This window comes from Hydractinia symbiolongicarpus, chromosome 11 (genome assembly GCF_029227915.1).
Source record: "Hydractinia symbiolongicarpus strain clone_291-10 chromosome 11, HSymV2.1, whole genome shotgun sequence".
NCBI classification, from domain to species: Eukaryota; Metazoa; Cnidaria; class Hydrozoa; order Anthoathecata; family Hydractiniidae; genus Hydractinia; species Hydractinia symbiolongicarpus.
This window is the reverse complement of record NC_079885.1, coordinates 8,420,174-8,436,838: the sequence shown is the minus strand read 5'-3', so window position 1 is coordinate 8,436,838 and position 16,665 is coordinate 8,420,174. Positions and strand designations below refer to the sequence as shown.

The 16,665-nt window shown below is 32.4% G+C and overlaps 1 protein-coding gene across 1 annotated transcript; it reads left to right on the top strand.

Annotated features, from left to right (window-relative positions):
• Positions 1–9,111: 9,111 nt before the first annotated feature.
• On the top strand, positions 9,112–15,847 carry LOC130614334 (sodium-dependent neutral amino acid transporter B(0)AT3-like). Its single transcript, XM_057435759.1, has 10 exons — positions 9,112–9,853; positions 10,981–11,151; positions 11,403–11,681; positions 12,103–12,302; positions 12,656–12,766; positions 12,852–13,235; positions 13,702–13,903; positions 14,418–14,577; positions 14,801–14,963; positions 15,049–15,847. The coding sequence occupies exons 1-10, from the start codon at positions 9,592–9,594 to the stop codon at positions 15,277–15,279; spliced, it is 2,163 nt and encodes a 720-aa protein (XP_057291742.1). The 5' UTR covers positions 9,112–9,591; the 3' UTR covers positions 15,280–15,847.
• Positions 15,848–16,665: the final 818 nt, after the last annotated feature.

The following is a 16,665-nucleotide window of genomic DNA, read 5'->3' as shown; positions in this document are numbered from 1 at the left end:
AAAAAATAAAATCTTTACAAAATCTCCTAATTTTTTTTATTACGTTTTATGTTTATCTTTTAAAGTTAAAAAACCTTATTTTTGCTTCAAATTTCGAAAAACTGGGGAGTATTGGGTAAAGGAGCGGGGAGGGGGTTATAGAAAACAGCTTCGAATATCTTCATTTTCGAATAACTGAAAATTCCAATAACTGAGGAAAATTTACGTTGAATTCTATTACAAAATCCAGGGGGAAATAAAATATTTTTGAATAACCGAAAATTTCGGATAAGTACCGAATAACCAGGAGTTTACTTAACTTCTGAAGTGGAAAACGTGTCTGCTAATTGTTTGATTGCATTTTGAAGAGAAAAATAATTTTTCTGCTAAAGGGGCTACAAAATTTTTAAATTAAAATCTTCGTCCATCCTCGCACATTCTGGAGAAGTGTGTAATAAACAGACCACTCGAAAGGTCAAATACAAAAACATTATACGCACTTCATAAGTATATAGACAACCGATGGTGTTGAGTTTTAACGGTTTCTCGTGACATTTAAAAACAAGAGCCTGCGAATATATGAGTGTTTCTGTCTGGAAAAAGTCATAGTGCAGTTTTGGAGCATGTAGTTTTCTATATAGACAACCTGTATATTAATTTTTTTATGATGACTTTACTATTTTTGTTGTTATCTTCAAAAAAAGTTATCTTATTAAAAACATCATTTTTAGCATTCTTTTTAGCAGTAAAATAAGTTATGGTTATATTTCGGCAACCAATGGGAAATTTAAGATGATTTCCGATGCTGTTTTTTGTCTATTAGCTCGACTTTCGTGTAAGTCACTAAAATCTAAAATTAACAGTCCAACTATAACCAGAGAATTTAATGTGATGTGTTTATTTTCTATAAAACATAGAACTTTATCTACATGATGTTAGGTAAGACATTGTTCAAACTATCGGACCTGTATGAAAAAGTAAAACCTTCTTTGCTGTTCGGTGGGGTTGTCGGTACAAAAAATGGTGACTCAGATATCCATCCATGTTTTTCTTCTTGAATATTATTTTTCTGAAAGATAATTAAATTGTTCTGAGTTTTACACAGGTCTGAGCACTAGCAAATCAGTCATGTGGAAAAGCCTGTTTTCATTAATTCAAACGGCGCGAAAATAGATATTCAATGATAATGTTGGTCCAATCAAATTTTGGTATTTTATCGGCAAAATATGAATAATAATCCAATTCAAGAATTGTTTAAGATCGATAAAAATATGAAACTTGTTATCCTCTGTTTTTTGCAATTGAGCAGTTTCGAGTATCTATTTTCGTTAATTGGTTACCAAATAAATTCTCTTCATACAATATTTAAAGTTATACCTGAAAATTCCAGCTTACTTGAGGAACAATGGCCCGTCTTCTAAATATAATGCAATGCATGTGTTTTCATTTTACAAACAATATTATTATATTTTGGCTTTTAAAGCACTGATTTTAAAGCACTATTTCTCTATTTTAATTTCTTCTTCTACTTTTCTTACAAGGAACAAAGCAAAAGGTCTAGTGGTAAAGTTTATTCAGTAGTAAATACTGAGCCTGCAGACATCTTTTTACTGTTGAAATTTGTGTGTATGTAACAAACAAGTTATGAATAACTGCACTGTAAGTACTAATAAGGAACAGAACGATGTCTTAATTGTTCACAACCTAGCCAAATAGAGCAGGAAAGGATTCTTAAATAAACGAAATACCTCGTATTTAACAAGCGTAGCAGAATGACCAGCAATAACAGAACAACAGCTCCTAATCCGATTGATAACGAAATTATTACTTTTTCTTTCACATCTAGCTAAATACAAAAAATATTTCTCATAACATATTACAAACAACAAGTCTTAAAATACTTATTTAACCTGTAACCTTTAAAGCCATCTAGGAAAATCTTAACCAATGACTCTCAGAATCATCGAATTCTACGGCTAGCAAAAAATATACTTTTAGGGATTTTCGCTTCCTTAGGTGGTAACAATGGTAACCCAGAAGTGCGGGGGAATAATTTGTGTGCAATTAATTGCAAATTGCTTTCATTCGTCGTGTGATAAACCTTTTATTTCGTTCTCCAAAATAGTTTGAGTTCGGATATATGATCATATTAGGGAAGAAAAATAGTTACGTCGCAGAAAGCATAAGAATTTGTATCGAATCAAGAAAACTACCTTACAAGGAGACAAACTATTATCGAACAACTAAATTTTGTTGGAAACAACAACAAAAATGTTTCAATTGACTGAAAGCTGTGTAATGGTGGGTTACTCACGCGAATTCATGCATCATGTTATTGTAAAGATCTTTTAGACTATCCTTTTTGTAAAACCTTTTCTTTATCATCTCACGTTTCTAATTTCTTGCATTATCAGATAGTGATAAAGACTGATTCGTTCGTATTATTAAGTATGATTCTTTTACGAAAAGGCAACGAGAGACATCTTTTGATGGGAACTCCTAGGCAATGAGTAAAAACGATTATCATTGATGTCTGATTGGAAATCAAGCATTAAAACGATATTTAAGGGGCTACAAAAGGATTTAATAAGCAATTTCTGATGAATGGCGTGTAATAAACGGACCACTCAAATGGTCAAGGTGCAAGAAATTAGACACACTTAGAACCACATAGACGTCTAGACAACCTGTTTATGAAGAATGACTTTCTTCTTTTTTCTTTCTTAAGAAAGAAAAATTTTCCTTTAGTATTCTTTTTGACGGAAAAATAAGCTACGGTAAGTAAACTATATTAAATATCAGTAAATCAAAAGTTTGTTTTGACGAGACAACACGAGGAGCTGTATTTGTAAAAAATGCTAATTAGTACCTCTAAAAAAATTGAAATGTCATTGTTGTGGCTTCGACTGGCTTTATGTGCAATAAACGTTTGAAATTTATTTTATTAGAGAATATGAGTTATAAGCAAGGTAAGTGCTTATATTGAACAAATTATGGATATCCAGTATATGTATGTAGGGAGCTTTTCTGTCATCTTCAGTTATATTTGGATGCTCAATGTGATATTTAGGTTGATTTAAGTTGTTGTTTTTTTCCTCAGAGTGATCATAAACTTGTTCATAACCATAAGCTCGACTTTCGTGTAAGTCACTAAAGTCGAAAGCCAACAGCTGTCTTGTAGCCTTTTTTTAAAATCTGAAAAAAAGGTTTTACTCACTCATTCTGTAGTACTCAAAAATTTATTCCATTTTTTCACGTCTTCCTTTTTTTCTTTTTTTTTTCTTGTTACGACTCTAACCCGGTCGTTATTATTCAATCAAGTATATTTTACATAAACGAAGTTTGAATAGGAAAGAACAAAAACAATCAAATTCAAATTATTATTATCACAAACTGCAATATTCAAATGGAAATAGGATTCGCAAAAAAAGTTCTATCAACTGACAATTTATCTAAAATAAGCTGGAAATTCATTAGGTATATGCTCAAATTACGCAGTTAGGCAAACAAACATCTTTAAAAGACAATTTGACCGTTTTTTGAACATTTATAGAATATAAAAACCTGGTAGGACTAAAAATGATTGCAAAGTTATACAGCTCTTGGAAACAGATAACAACTCAAAAGACAAAGAGCACTTGGTTTATAGGTGCTTAACAATCCATCTCTTTGTAAACAATGTTGTCATTTTTGTTTGCAGGTTTTCTAGATTTCCAATTACCTTTATCAGTGAATCACAGTGATTCTCGTTGCCAAATTAAAGAGAGAACAGTATCCCATTACTTGCAATGCTCTGAAGTTGACTTGATTTTTCAGAAATTTCGATCTCCTCCTTAGGTCTTCATCGCTTGATACATCCATAAATCTGGATTTTCATGTTTTTTAATGATTTCTTTTAGAAGTGTTTGACAACATTAACATTGATTTTTGATATTCTGGTAAAAATTGATCTTTGTCTGCTTTATAGATTTAAATTTTGGCGTTTTTGATCACATACTTACAAGCAAGGAGACGTTTAATAAACTTTAATTATTCTTTTCTCTTAATAATAAACTTTTTGGAATGGGTTTTATTATTATCAGTGAAATTCGATATTATTATAGTTCAAATAAACGTCCATTTAAAGGCGACGTATTGGAAGAGGAGTTTATTGAGAAAAGTTATTGAAAAAAAGTGCATTTAATCAAGGGGGCGTTTAATCGAGGGGGCGTCTAACAGAAGGGGGAGTTTGTTCCAAGCTTTACCGTAGCAAGAGAAACCTTTACTGAGAAGACCAATATTCACAACCAGGCAACGTTATTAATGTTTCCTTCAGACACCATAAGACCTAATTTTTAGATTTCATTGGAAAAAATACATCATGTAAATATTTTTTTGCCTTTGTTAAGATATATATTTTTATTATCCAGCGTGACATAGAATGCGTGTTTTCTTTTTGATTCGCGATTCTTGAATCGTTATTGACTTCTACATGCAGGTTATATGAAAAACCAATTGGTAATGTAGGTGCAATATTCTGCTACTAGTTTGAACAGCAATGCTATGTTTGCACTCAGGGCGTGTCGCTAATTAAATCAGAACATCTTTTTTTCTTTTCTTTATATTTTATATTTTTTTATTCAGCGTTTACATTCGCTTGTACTGTGAATATGTTATCTTTTTTTGAAAAATGTCACCACACGAACAATAAACGAAAAATATATAGTCCTTAAGCTTACTGACAACCAGGTATTTTTCATCAAAACAAAAGCTCAAATTTTTGTTTCGGCTTTTTCGACCTTTAAAATTTTGTTACTAAGGATCAGCAAATTTAGGGCTGGTAAATACTGCAACTTTGAAAAAGTCTTCCCTGTTAAAAAGTCTTCCATGCTGAGAACGTAAATACTTTCTTTTTTTTAAAAAAAAGGTTCTCTTTGCTACACTTTATCGCAGAAGCTTTTCATCGTCCTATTAAAGAGGAAGCCTTTTTAAAAGAAAAATTCCTTTTCATGGATGAATTGCAAAAGATATTAAAATTAAGTTTCTTAAGTTCGTTTAAATAGATTTCCGATTTCTTCAAAGAAATTTCTTACGGTTTGACCGGATCATAACGCGTTTCTTCTTATGTTTCCAGCTGCTGAAATAATAACACTAAAAGAAATGGGTATAATTTAAACATATGTAGCTATTTTTTATCCTCCTAGAACATACACAGTTTTTTTGTAATCAAACGTAGAAAACTTAGAAAGTTTTAAAAAGTGTCAAATCGGACATAATTTCTAATCGATATGCATTTCCTTCCGTCATTGCGCACAAATTAAGAATTTCTGCTCAGGCTGGTCTGTAATTTATCCCTAGGATCCATCTATCTCCTTGGCAACATCTTTGTTATCACCCGGTAACCAACATACATGTAAGAAAGAATTATGACTGTTTTCAAAATGGTGTAATTAACGATATCCTTAAAGGGAATTTAATGTTGGAAGAAAATAAATGGGTACATTAAAGCGATGTATTGGCAATGTTATTTTAATACTTGAGACCATGCCTCTTGAAAATATATTTAAGAAATATATTTAAGTCAGAATAGAAAAAGGGGAAACCACCCCTCCCCACCCCTCACCCCAGTTTGTAGACTTAATCAATAATAAAATTTGAAAAAAAAGTCAACCCAGATTTTGTCACCCTTCTTTCCCCTTAAAATATCGTTACTTAGGGTTGACAAATTTTGAGCCAATATATACTTCCATTTTTTAATATTTTTTAAACGAAGGTACTTTGCGTCCCGTTATTTGCCGGTAACCCCTGGTAACTTCCGGTAATTTGAACGCTTTTTTCGTTCAGTATTTTGTAAAGGGTGTTTAAAATATCTATAATTTTTATGATTCTTTTCATTCCTATTCTGTATCCGTATGGGTATCTACACATGGTTAAATTTGTAGCTAACGACGTCATTGGGATGGACTCTATTTACATCAGAAATTTAACATATGGTTATGCTGGTAGAAATATCTTTCAATTTTGTTTACATCTGAATGTTGGTTAGCTCATAAAGATGAAAAAAAAATATTTAATTAATATATTATTTATTTAACGTGACGTTGGTCACGTTTTTTTAAATCAATCTTGTTTTGGTTTTAAATAATAATTAATTCTGAAGAGCTTGGAATGACTATTTGTTGTTGCAAAAAGTACAAGCAAATCTACTATAAACTTGCCTGTATTTGTCTGCGTGCTCACAAAATGGTAACTGGAAAAATGAATGGTACTCGGAAAAATGAATTCTGAATCATACAAACCTCCGTCCAGCAGTTTCATTTTTTGTTGAAACGGCGCATGAATACACGATTTTTAGCCAGTATTGTTTAAGAAAAAAACAAGAAAAAAACATTTAGTTAAATAGCGGCATTGATATTTTTGTACAAACTTCGATTAAACAGAACCGATTAAGAAAAGCACTACAATTATTTAGAAGAGCCCTTTTTGCAAAAAACTGATAAGTCGCCTTATTAAAAATTAAGAAAATTTTCTAGCTGTAAGAAAATGTTAAAATTTTTACGGTTTCTTCACGGATATTGACTAAGTTATCCTGACAAATCGACAAAAACTTAGAAATTAACGACTTTAACTAAACATACATGAAAAAACGGTGAACACCAGGAAAAAGGCATCTCATCTCATCCTTCATTTGGATATGTGGTAATGAAAAATCTTCTTGTTTCAAAATCATACCTGTGATTAAATATCTCTCTGATAGCCCCCGTCAAAGTTAAGAAACTTAAGAAAACGTTTTTATCATAAAACGACCTCAAAATTTAGAAAACTTCGTTGCTAGTTGGCCGTTAGCTTGGTTTCTTATATAAAAAAGTATAGTACCAGGAAATTAGAGATTTGGAAAATATTTAAAGTACAAATAGACGCAAGCAAATATAACAGAAAAGAAGTTGCTATAAACATATTAAGGGATATAAATCTCTGTTTTACTTCATTAATAATAGCCAAAATATAACTATAGACATGAATGAACACAACAATATATCGAACTAAATCATTTATAACGATACTTCGATTGAAAATAAGCATGCCGCAGCTTTTTATCAATCAGATACAATATGGGCTCTCCGGAGGAGTACAACTCTGTGATGTTCTGATGAAACAAGTGAAATGGTTCGTGAGTTGAGTTAAAGAATGGAATTTGAAGAAGATAAAGACAAGGAGTAATTTAGTTTTTTGTAAAAGAAATAAGTTCTGTTCATTTTAATATAGTAATTATTTTGTTTTCATTAGTTCTAATTTTTATGTGTTCTTTTTAAACCGTAAAAAGGTCGTCAAATTTCTTTTTTAGCTTTCAGCTGTAACATTCTTCATTAAGCATCACGAAGACTTTTTTTGACCATTTTTGAAGTATCTATAAATTTTTTATCTTCTAGTTATAAACTTACTTATGAATTTTCCGAACAAATTGAACATTTTTAGTGTTCGATATCGTTAGTACATTCAACTTCAGGATAGCAATGCAACTTGATTATGCATAAAACCATTCATCAATTTCACACATCCTAGCTAAATCGTGAATCTTCCTTTTCGTGTGATGTTTTCACAATTTACACGTGTCTCAAATAAAAACATTTAAATTTTTGATGTGGATAGATGATTTTATTTTTTCGTAAACACCCAGTGTTAAATGTCATTTAGAGTAAGATGAATTAATCAGAGTAATGTATTTATATGTTTTCATTTGCAAATGCAGTTTTGAAGCTGTTTTCTGGCCCGGATATTCTTTCACCCACCAACCCACCCACATACACAACCACTTTTTGCGAACCAGTTAATAAAACGTTATAAATGACTCAATATAGAAGATTTATCCCTCTCCCCCTACTTTAAACACCGGGTTGTAGGGCCTAACATCAAGTACGTATAATAGACTTTGTAGGGGTAAGTCAAGAAGCTTGGGTTAATTCTTTGTTCTCTTATTTTTCTGGCTTTTTACTTGTAATTGGTATCTTTGAAAGGTTTCTTGCCAAATTTAACTAAGTATTTAAAAACTAGTTGCGTAATATTTTAATTTATTTGCCTGGTAGCTAACAACGTACAGTTCGATTAACAATTTGTGATCAAACTTATTAATAGATTCGGGTTAGGTAGGGAAATAACTTAAATGCTTCGTTAATTCCAAACATTTTTGTAAGGATTTACACCAGTGGTTACTATTTGTTAGATGAAAATAATTCATAGCTATGTAAGAAAACTTTCTTCTAAAAAAAAAGTTTAACTGATGTGGAGGTAAAAAAATCTCTTGTATTGCTTTCATGTAAAACATATGTTTCCATTATAAATATAAATGTGATTAATCTACGATGGTTGATGATTTTTCAATAGTTTTTATGCAATTGGAACTTAAACTTAACGTTTTTATAGGTGGAGAATTCCAACTTTGTGTACAAGGTATGTTTGTCTTATTATTGATACTGGTTTTGTACCAATATAAAAAACCAAGCAGGCCCTTGGGACGAGATTTCAAAGGTTTAAAATCACCAAGGAAAGCCGACCAAAGAATGACCAAGGAAGGCTATTTTTCTAGGGTTTACTTTGCTTAAAGAATTGATAACATGGTTCTTCATTTGCTATTTTTAAAAACTTTTACTAAAGGTTATTTTAGGGACCATATGTTCTCCAAGTGTAATAGTCCTTTAAAAAAACAATTATTTGTTGGGGTGGAGTGTGCTTTTATAGCTCTCGTGCAAGCCATATATAGAAATTGTGTAATTGTTTAAAATTCATGTTTTGTCGGAGTTCAGTTCTTTCTAAATCACAAACATTTATTAAACTTTTAAAATGGTGAAGAGGAATGTCGTTTTTAAAAAAACAAGTACGAAGACGTCTAAAAATTTAAGAAACTATATACTAGATAAAATTACTTTGTTTGAGTAAAACAGTTGCTGTTTTACCCACCCCCCCCCCCCCCTTTTCCCACCCCACACCCAAAGAAAAATAAGGGATATTTTTGGGGAGTTTGAGATTATGCAGTGCCTTAATATCGCTACATACTACATTTTTAATTCGTGTAGTTAATTGAAGCACTTCGTTATCAGTAACTTTTTAAGAAAAAAATTCGAGACTGATAAATAAAAAAAAAGGACTCTCAGTCTTATCGAGAAAAATGACGTGCTAAAAAAGAGTAGTCACGATTGTAGCCATAAATAGCTGGATAAAATATTTTTTTAACTAAGAATAAAAAAAGTAAAAATACACTGCCATAATTGCATTTGGCAATCATAAATCAATATTTAAATCGCCAATTAAAAATCAAGCTATAAAAAAACACGCCTTTAAAGACATTGAGTTAAAGTCGAATAAGTTCAATAGGAAAAGAAAAAGAATCAGCGTTTTTATTATAAATAATTCATTCTCTCAATGATATAAATATATTTCATTATTAACTAAATCTTGATAGGTGTTCTATCTAACAAAGATTTAAGAATGCATGTAAAATGTTTTTGCTGTTTGCCTTGAAATCAATATCACCATATATAGTTACGTAAAGCAAATTATAGATATCATTTAGTTTACTCACCAGCAAACTAAAATAAAAGAAGAAATAAAAGAAAATAACGGAAATAAATACTGGCAATGACAAAAGCTTCTCGTTTTAAACGAAACAAGAATGAACCAGGAATGAGTCATATGGTCAATTCATTGAAGGAGTCGTCGAAACGAGATTTTATACACAATAGCATCACAAAGAAGGAAGGAGCTCAATCTAATATACAACGAACAAATGGCTTATTCTCGTATCCGCCTTTAGAGATTCTTGGTAACAACATGGCGGCGAGCACGTCAACAGAAACCTCCACGTCGACTACTGATTACATGTATGCGTTAGATGGTGATGGTAGGATATTTATCACTTTAGGCATGCTTTCTAAGGTTGTGTGAAACTAATCTTGTAAGCCTGCTTAGGACAGTTAGTTATACACCTTATTCGTGCTAGAAAGGGCTCATTGAGCTGCTTCCCTCTTCTGTTCAGCTTTTTTCCACAAATTTTGTTTGTTTATAGTGACAATTTCTATTACCTTTCGTAACTTTTATTTAGCTTCAATTTTCCAGAGTATTTTTTTTAAAATATAGTTAAGTGTTGCCATTTTTTCGAGCTGAATGAAATCGGACAGGATATATTTGGAGTCTTTTGCGGAATTTTTCTATATATATTGTTACATTTTTTTCATTTGCTATATTAGTGTGGTTAAATTCCAAGTAAATATAAACGTTTTACAATCTCAAATGTAATAAGCTAATTGAAAACGCAATTGGAAAAAAAGCTGACATCAGGAAATATTTAAACCGAGTTGTTACTCGAGACCTAAGCAAGATACACAATGAACAAAAACTTTAGAAATTACCGACGGAGCCCTCCACCGCTGGAGAACTTCCAAATAGCCAGCGTGGTATATGGTTTAAAAGTTATTATGGCCATGTGTTTGTGAACATTTTATTTCTCTATTTAAGTTTAAAAGCAAATTGTTTTGATGGCGCTAATTGATTTGTAACCATATTATGTTAACCAACATGGTCAAAAAACCGATCGAAAACAATCCTGGTCCAGTAAATTTTTAGAGGATCTTTCGATAATGGAATCAATTAAACAGCCTTTAATATAACCGTTTTTGTGTCGTAAAATCTAAGAACGCACAAAATAGGGAGTAAAATTCTGATGACCAGAATATCTACGAAGGACGAATCCGTGGGATATCAGCCACCTTGATTAGATTGATAAGATTTAATATTACTTCGTTTTGTTTGTAAAATAAAATCTCCGCTGTTCCTCAAAATATTAATAAAAACATACAAGCTGATTTGTGTAGTTACTTATTTATTTATTTCCAACAAAATTTCTAGGAATTGTTTTGGATTTTAAAATCCAAACAGTTAAATTTCTTAAAATTTAAAATGGCGTAGGACTTTTGGCTTTTCTGTTGTTTTTTTTACATTGATTAAAAATTCCTCACTTGTTTTTCTTAGTCGAGACTGAAGAACCGTATGGACAAAATTATTCCGACGTAAACACCGCCAAAAACTTTAATCGTGACAAATGGCCACGAAGGATGGAATTTTTGCTCATGCTGGTTGGATACACGGTTGGTTTGGGCAACGTGTGGAGATTCCCTTATCTTTGTCATAAGAATGGTGGAGGTAAAAAGTGAATCTACTTTGTGATTATTGAATGATGTTATAGTATAGATATTGTCCGTCATTATTATCATATTAGCATCTTACCACAGATAGAAGAAACTAGGTTCATGGCAAGTATTAACAGAGAATACTAACCGTGTACGTGTATCACATTAAGAAACTACATTCAACGAGATCTTAAAATGAATTGATCTGTTCGACTTTTACTTGTTCTCCTCCAGCACATTAATTTGCCAATCCATTTTCTTTAGCAACCTTTCTCATTCCCTACGCCATTTTTCTGGTAGCTGAAGGGATACCATTATATTACATGGAATTGACACTCGGACAAAGATTACGTCAGGGCTCGTTAGGGGTATGGCATGTGGTATCACCTTATTTGGATGGTTTGGGCATTGCAAGCGTCTGTGTTTGCATTTTGGTTTGTATATACTACAACGTCATCTTAGCCTGGTGTTTGGTGTATTTTGTAAACTCGTTTAAAAGCCCTCTACCATGGAGCACGTGCCCTGAAGAAAAGGTTCTGGAAGGTAAGTGTTCTTTGCATTTTTTTAAACTTTATCTAAATCCCTTTGAAAAACCCATTTGCAAACTAATAGGCAATTTTTAAACTTATATAATACAATCCAGGTCATTTTTCGGCTATATTTAAAAGAATCAACTCGTCAATACTTTGTAGCCGTTAGGGTGGAAACTACTTTTACCGGGTGCTGCCTTTTCTAACTCGGCGGAGTTACAGAACAACCAAATTTCAGGTCGTGATGACCTGAAAATTGGGGAAAGGGCCATACTGACAACAGAAACACTTAGTAGCTTCTTTAGACCTTATTTTCAAGTCAAAATTGATTAATTCAAAATTCGCATTCTAAAAAATACGAGCAGAAAATAGAGAGTTAGTGCCATCATTTTCAAATATTTATACCATAAACGTTTTAATATCATTATTAATAGGAAACAAAACAGTGATGAAAGAGATTGAAGAGTGTAGCAAAGCTGGTGCCTCCAAGTATTTTTGGTATCGAACAACACTGAACATATCACAAGGTATAGAACACGGCTCACAAATCAATTGGACACTTGCTCTCACTCTTCTAATAACGTGGATCATTGTGTGGCTTTTTATGATCAGAGGGATTCGAACTGAAGGGAAAGTAAGTGGTGGTAATTCTCTTTCATTTAACATCTTAATTCATGAAAGTTTAGCACCGGGAGTGGAATAACTCTCGCCTCTCCCGTCCTAAAAAAGGAGAGTCAACTGCTCCAACTGGCGTCACAGCAAGGTCGCAATACCCACATGCAATCTATCACCCATATCTTGTGAGCACTTAGGATTTTAACCTTACAGTATCTTCTGCACTGGTGTTTTCAATATTAACCACGGTTGATAAACAAATTCGGGGGGGGGGGGCGTGGCCCCCTTAGCCCCCTAGGCTGATACGGCCCTGTTTTTGGTTTTAAAAGGTTAACGCTAATCACATTTTTCTTATTTCACTTGTTGTTTTAGGTTGTGTACGTCACATCTACATTACCGATACTACTTTTAGCGGTTATGTTTTTTCGTGGTGTTCATCTACCTGGTTTCCAAGAAGGATTAGCATTGCTATTTATACCGGATGTAAGTTGCCTGTTTTACATTTATTTGACATCCTTAGACCACTCTGTACGTTTATACATTATCTAATGTCTATCTTTGTTTATAGTTTACACGATTAAAGGACCCACTCGTTTGGCTCGATGCAGCTTCACAAACGTTCTTTTCGCTCGGAATCGCGTATGGATCGCTGATCGCATTTGCAAGTTACAATCCTTTAAAAAACGATACGACACGAGACGCTATTATCGTTTGTTTGATCGATACAGGCGTCAGTGTTTACGCTAGCGTGGTTATGTTTTGTTTCATTGGTTATCGAGCGCACAAGAAAATGATAAATTGTTTGGAAAGCGGAGGCAAAATTGCTTCCACCGACCATCAGCTTTATAATATGATTTCTGAAGGGATTACAACAACTGTCTATCCGACTGGTAACACCACTGGTTTTAACACAACGGATAAGCTATGTAACAAGGATCAATTTTTAGGAGAGGTAACGTCTTTTTCTTCTGTATCCTATTAATTTTGTTTTATGCTCCATTCTGGGTTTAAAATTGCAATGATGCAAGTGTTTTCCTTATTAATTGTAAGAGTCGAGCTAAAAATCGATATTATATTCAGTATTTAAACAGTAGATGGTGCACCGTAGATGCTCGAAGTGGAGGGACCACGAAAAAAACCTAAGTATATTTCTTACTATTATTCACAAGAAAACAAAGTTTAAAAGCTAGAATATCTGGAATGGCAACTACGTTTATTATTTACATTAACAAACGAAAAAAGACAACAAGCGGTATAATTTTTGTTGACAATGAAAAGATATATTACTCAAAGAAAAATGGAGGGCTATTCCCCTTCCCGCCGCAGAATAAAGGCTGCCGGAAAATAGCGTAATATATACTTATATATATTTAGACTTATATTAAATCTAATTTTTACATTTTTTTACTTTTTTTTAGCTGTCACAGTCAACAGAGTTGGCATTTATCACGTTCACGGAAGCCATTGACACACTACCCTTCCCCAATATGTGGTCAATCTTTTTTTATCTGATGTTGTTTCTGCTGGGTATCGACACGCAATGTGGTATGCTGCAGGGCCTACTTACACCACTTCTGGATTCGAAATTATATCCTAAATTGCGAATTGAAGTCATTACTGGTACGTAGTCAACCAACTATGTCAAATAAAGAAAATTCCTATATGCTTTGTCTATTTCCAACACATATTTATTTCCAACAACTTTCCGTAAAATAATTGCAAAAAAATTTGAGATATTTAAGGACACCGATATTGCATAGTTGTTGAATATATTTCGAATATCTTCATCTTGAGCTAAAAGAAAACGTATAATGTGAAACGGGATACCCCTTTGACATCTTTGCACAAATTTTATTAACATCAAAAAATTCATACAGATAGCGTTCATCTGTCAGAGTTTGGAAGTGTTGGCAACCATTTATAAACGCATTTTTTAAATTATCTTAAGTCTTTATTATTATAATTCGGTTCAATGTGATTTTAACTCAAAATATTTATACTTTTAAATAAATAAAAAACAAGAAAAGTGTTGTTGCATTATGTACTTTAAGAATTAAAATTATTATCAGAACTTTTCACTTGTTTCATTCTAAAAAAAATTCTATAAAAATTAATTTTTTTTTGTCAACTGCAGGTTGTATGTGTCTGTCAATTTTTGTTGCAAGTTTGACCATGACTCTCCATTCTGGGCATTACTGGTATCAAATCATCTCCAATTACAGCGCCAGTATACCATTGTTGATCATTGCTTTGGTGCAATGTGTTGCGTTATCTTATATCTATGGAATGGAAAAGTAGGTTTACTTTGATTTAAATTGCTTATTTGTTGTCATACCCTCTTCCCTTAAATCTTCTAATCCTTAATGTCAATTCACAAAACTGTATTTGAATACTTTTTGCTACTATGTTATACAAATTCTTTAAAATTAAACCTTAATTATATGTCTTTCAGTTTTCTAAAAGATTTGAAGCAGGTCTTGTTTTTTATGGCAAGGAGTAAAATAATCTTCTTTTTAGGTTTTTGAGTGACATTGAGTACATGACAAACAGACGTCCGCGCCAGATATGGATTATTTGTTGGAAATTTGTGTCTCCAATCATGATCGTTGTTGTATTGGTGTTCAGTGTATATAGTCTAGCTATAACACCTCCAACATATCAAGTCTGGGATTCAAAATCTGTAAGTAGTTATAGAGGCTCTAACACATGAAAACATAATACTAAAAACATCTTGATTGTACTTAACTTTGATTTATATTTCTTAGGGGACAGCTAAAAGTATGGCATTACCACCATGGGCTATATTTATTGGTGTGATGATAATGTTCATCTCCATCTTGTTTATACCATCTGTGGCGATTTTAAGACACTTCAAACTGATAGAAAACGGTCAAGCCAAATTGAAATTTTTGGTGAGAAGACGTCAAAGAGAAGCAAGCCATTACGAAAAGTATACGATGACGCCGATTATTCACCATGACAACAATACGTTATAACAAATCACGGGAACCTATTCGCTAATGATGCATGGTTTGTGTTGCAGAAATCCCCGCCATATTTTATGACTTTTGTATGTTATTGACGAAGTCTGCGTGACGAAGATGACAAAGAGAAACATTAAAATCTCATATTGACCAAACTTTAGCTGATTAGCTTATCATATCGAACTTTAGCTACATGTAAATATGGTAAACAAGCGATGTCCTGACATGAGAACAAATTACAACATGTTTAAAATAAATCATATATTGTTTTTTTATAAGACAGAAACAAAGTTGGGACCCCATCATGGATAAAAGCAGAACGTATTCTTTTGTATTAGTTGACTTGGACTAACAAGTAGATGTATTTATTTATTAACAATTTGGAGATGGACTCCACAATTCCCTTAGTGTCGCTTTCGATTTCACTTTCCTACATTGTTTTTTTGTGTCAGGGATTTTTATTTCTTAATTTTGTAAGAAGCTTTAGAAAGTAAAATTTTTCGATAATAAATTTTTTGATACTAGTGAATCATTTTACGGTTAATATGAAATAAAGAATTGCGTGTTACGTATATGTTTATTGAAGACTACTTTCTGACTTTCTGGCTAAAGATTTATCGTGTCACTCCACCTGGTTGCCAATTACTTTCCACCTCCCCCCGGCCATTTATTTATGTAGAATCAAAAATGATGCTGATTTGACTTGTTATCACAGAAGGGAAAAAGCAAGACCGGAATTGCGTTAAGTGAAATAAAATATTTTATTCATAAAAAAATATGTTTTTCTTACCAGTCATTTTTCCATAATTAGTCTAGTTTACTCAGAGCAAATCCCGAAATACTAATAAACACAAGCAGGTTTTTTATCTCTGAGCAAACCCGAATTCAAGTCGACGAATAAAGCCAAAATCAATCGTGACTGGATCTTACAACCTCTAAATAGTACGGGGATTAATTGTTTGTTTCAGTAAGTGAGACCATTCGTTTAAAACACCATAAAAACGGGCTTTCTCATAATGATCACATTATTAAAGAGCAATAGAAGTCAATTAAAAAGTTTAAATAAAAAAATAGAACAAGTATTTCGGCCACAGAAAATTTGTTTGCGACTTAACCTTTTTTTTGTCTCCTGGGTATAAAAATATTTTTCTATCCCACAAATAGTTGGAAAGCAAACCTCCACTTGTGACGCATTGAAATTCAGGCTCTATAATATTAAAACGAAAATTAATTAAACAGTACCGATCAGATTGTTTAACGATTCAAAGAGAGGCCAATAAAAGTTCTTGCGTTTGATTTCGTTACTATATTTTTCAGGTTGCGTTAGGCTTTTCATTAAATCCAGAACTTTCAGTTAGCCAGGGCGACTTGCGACAATACGGAAAGGCAGGGGGGGGG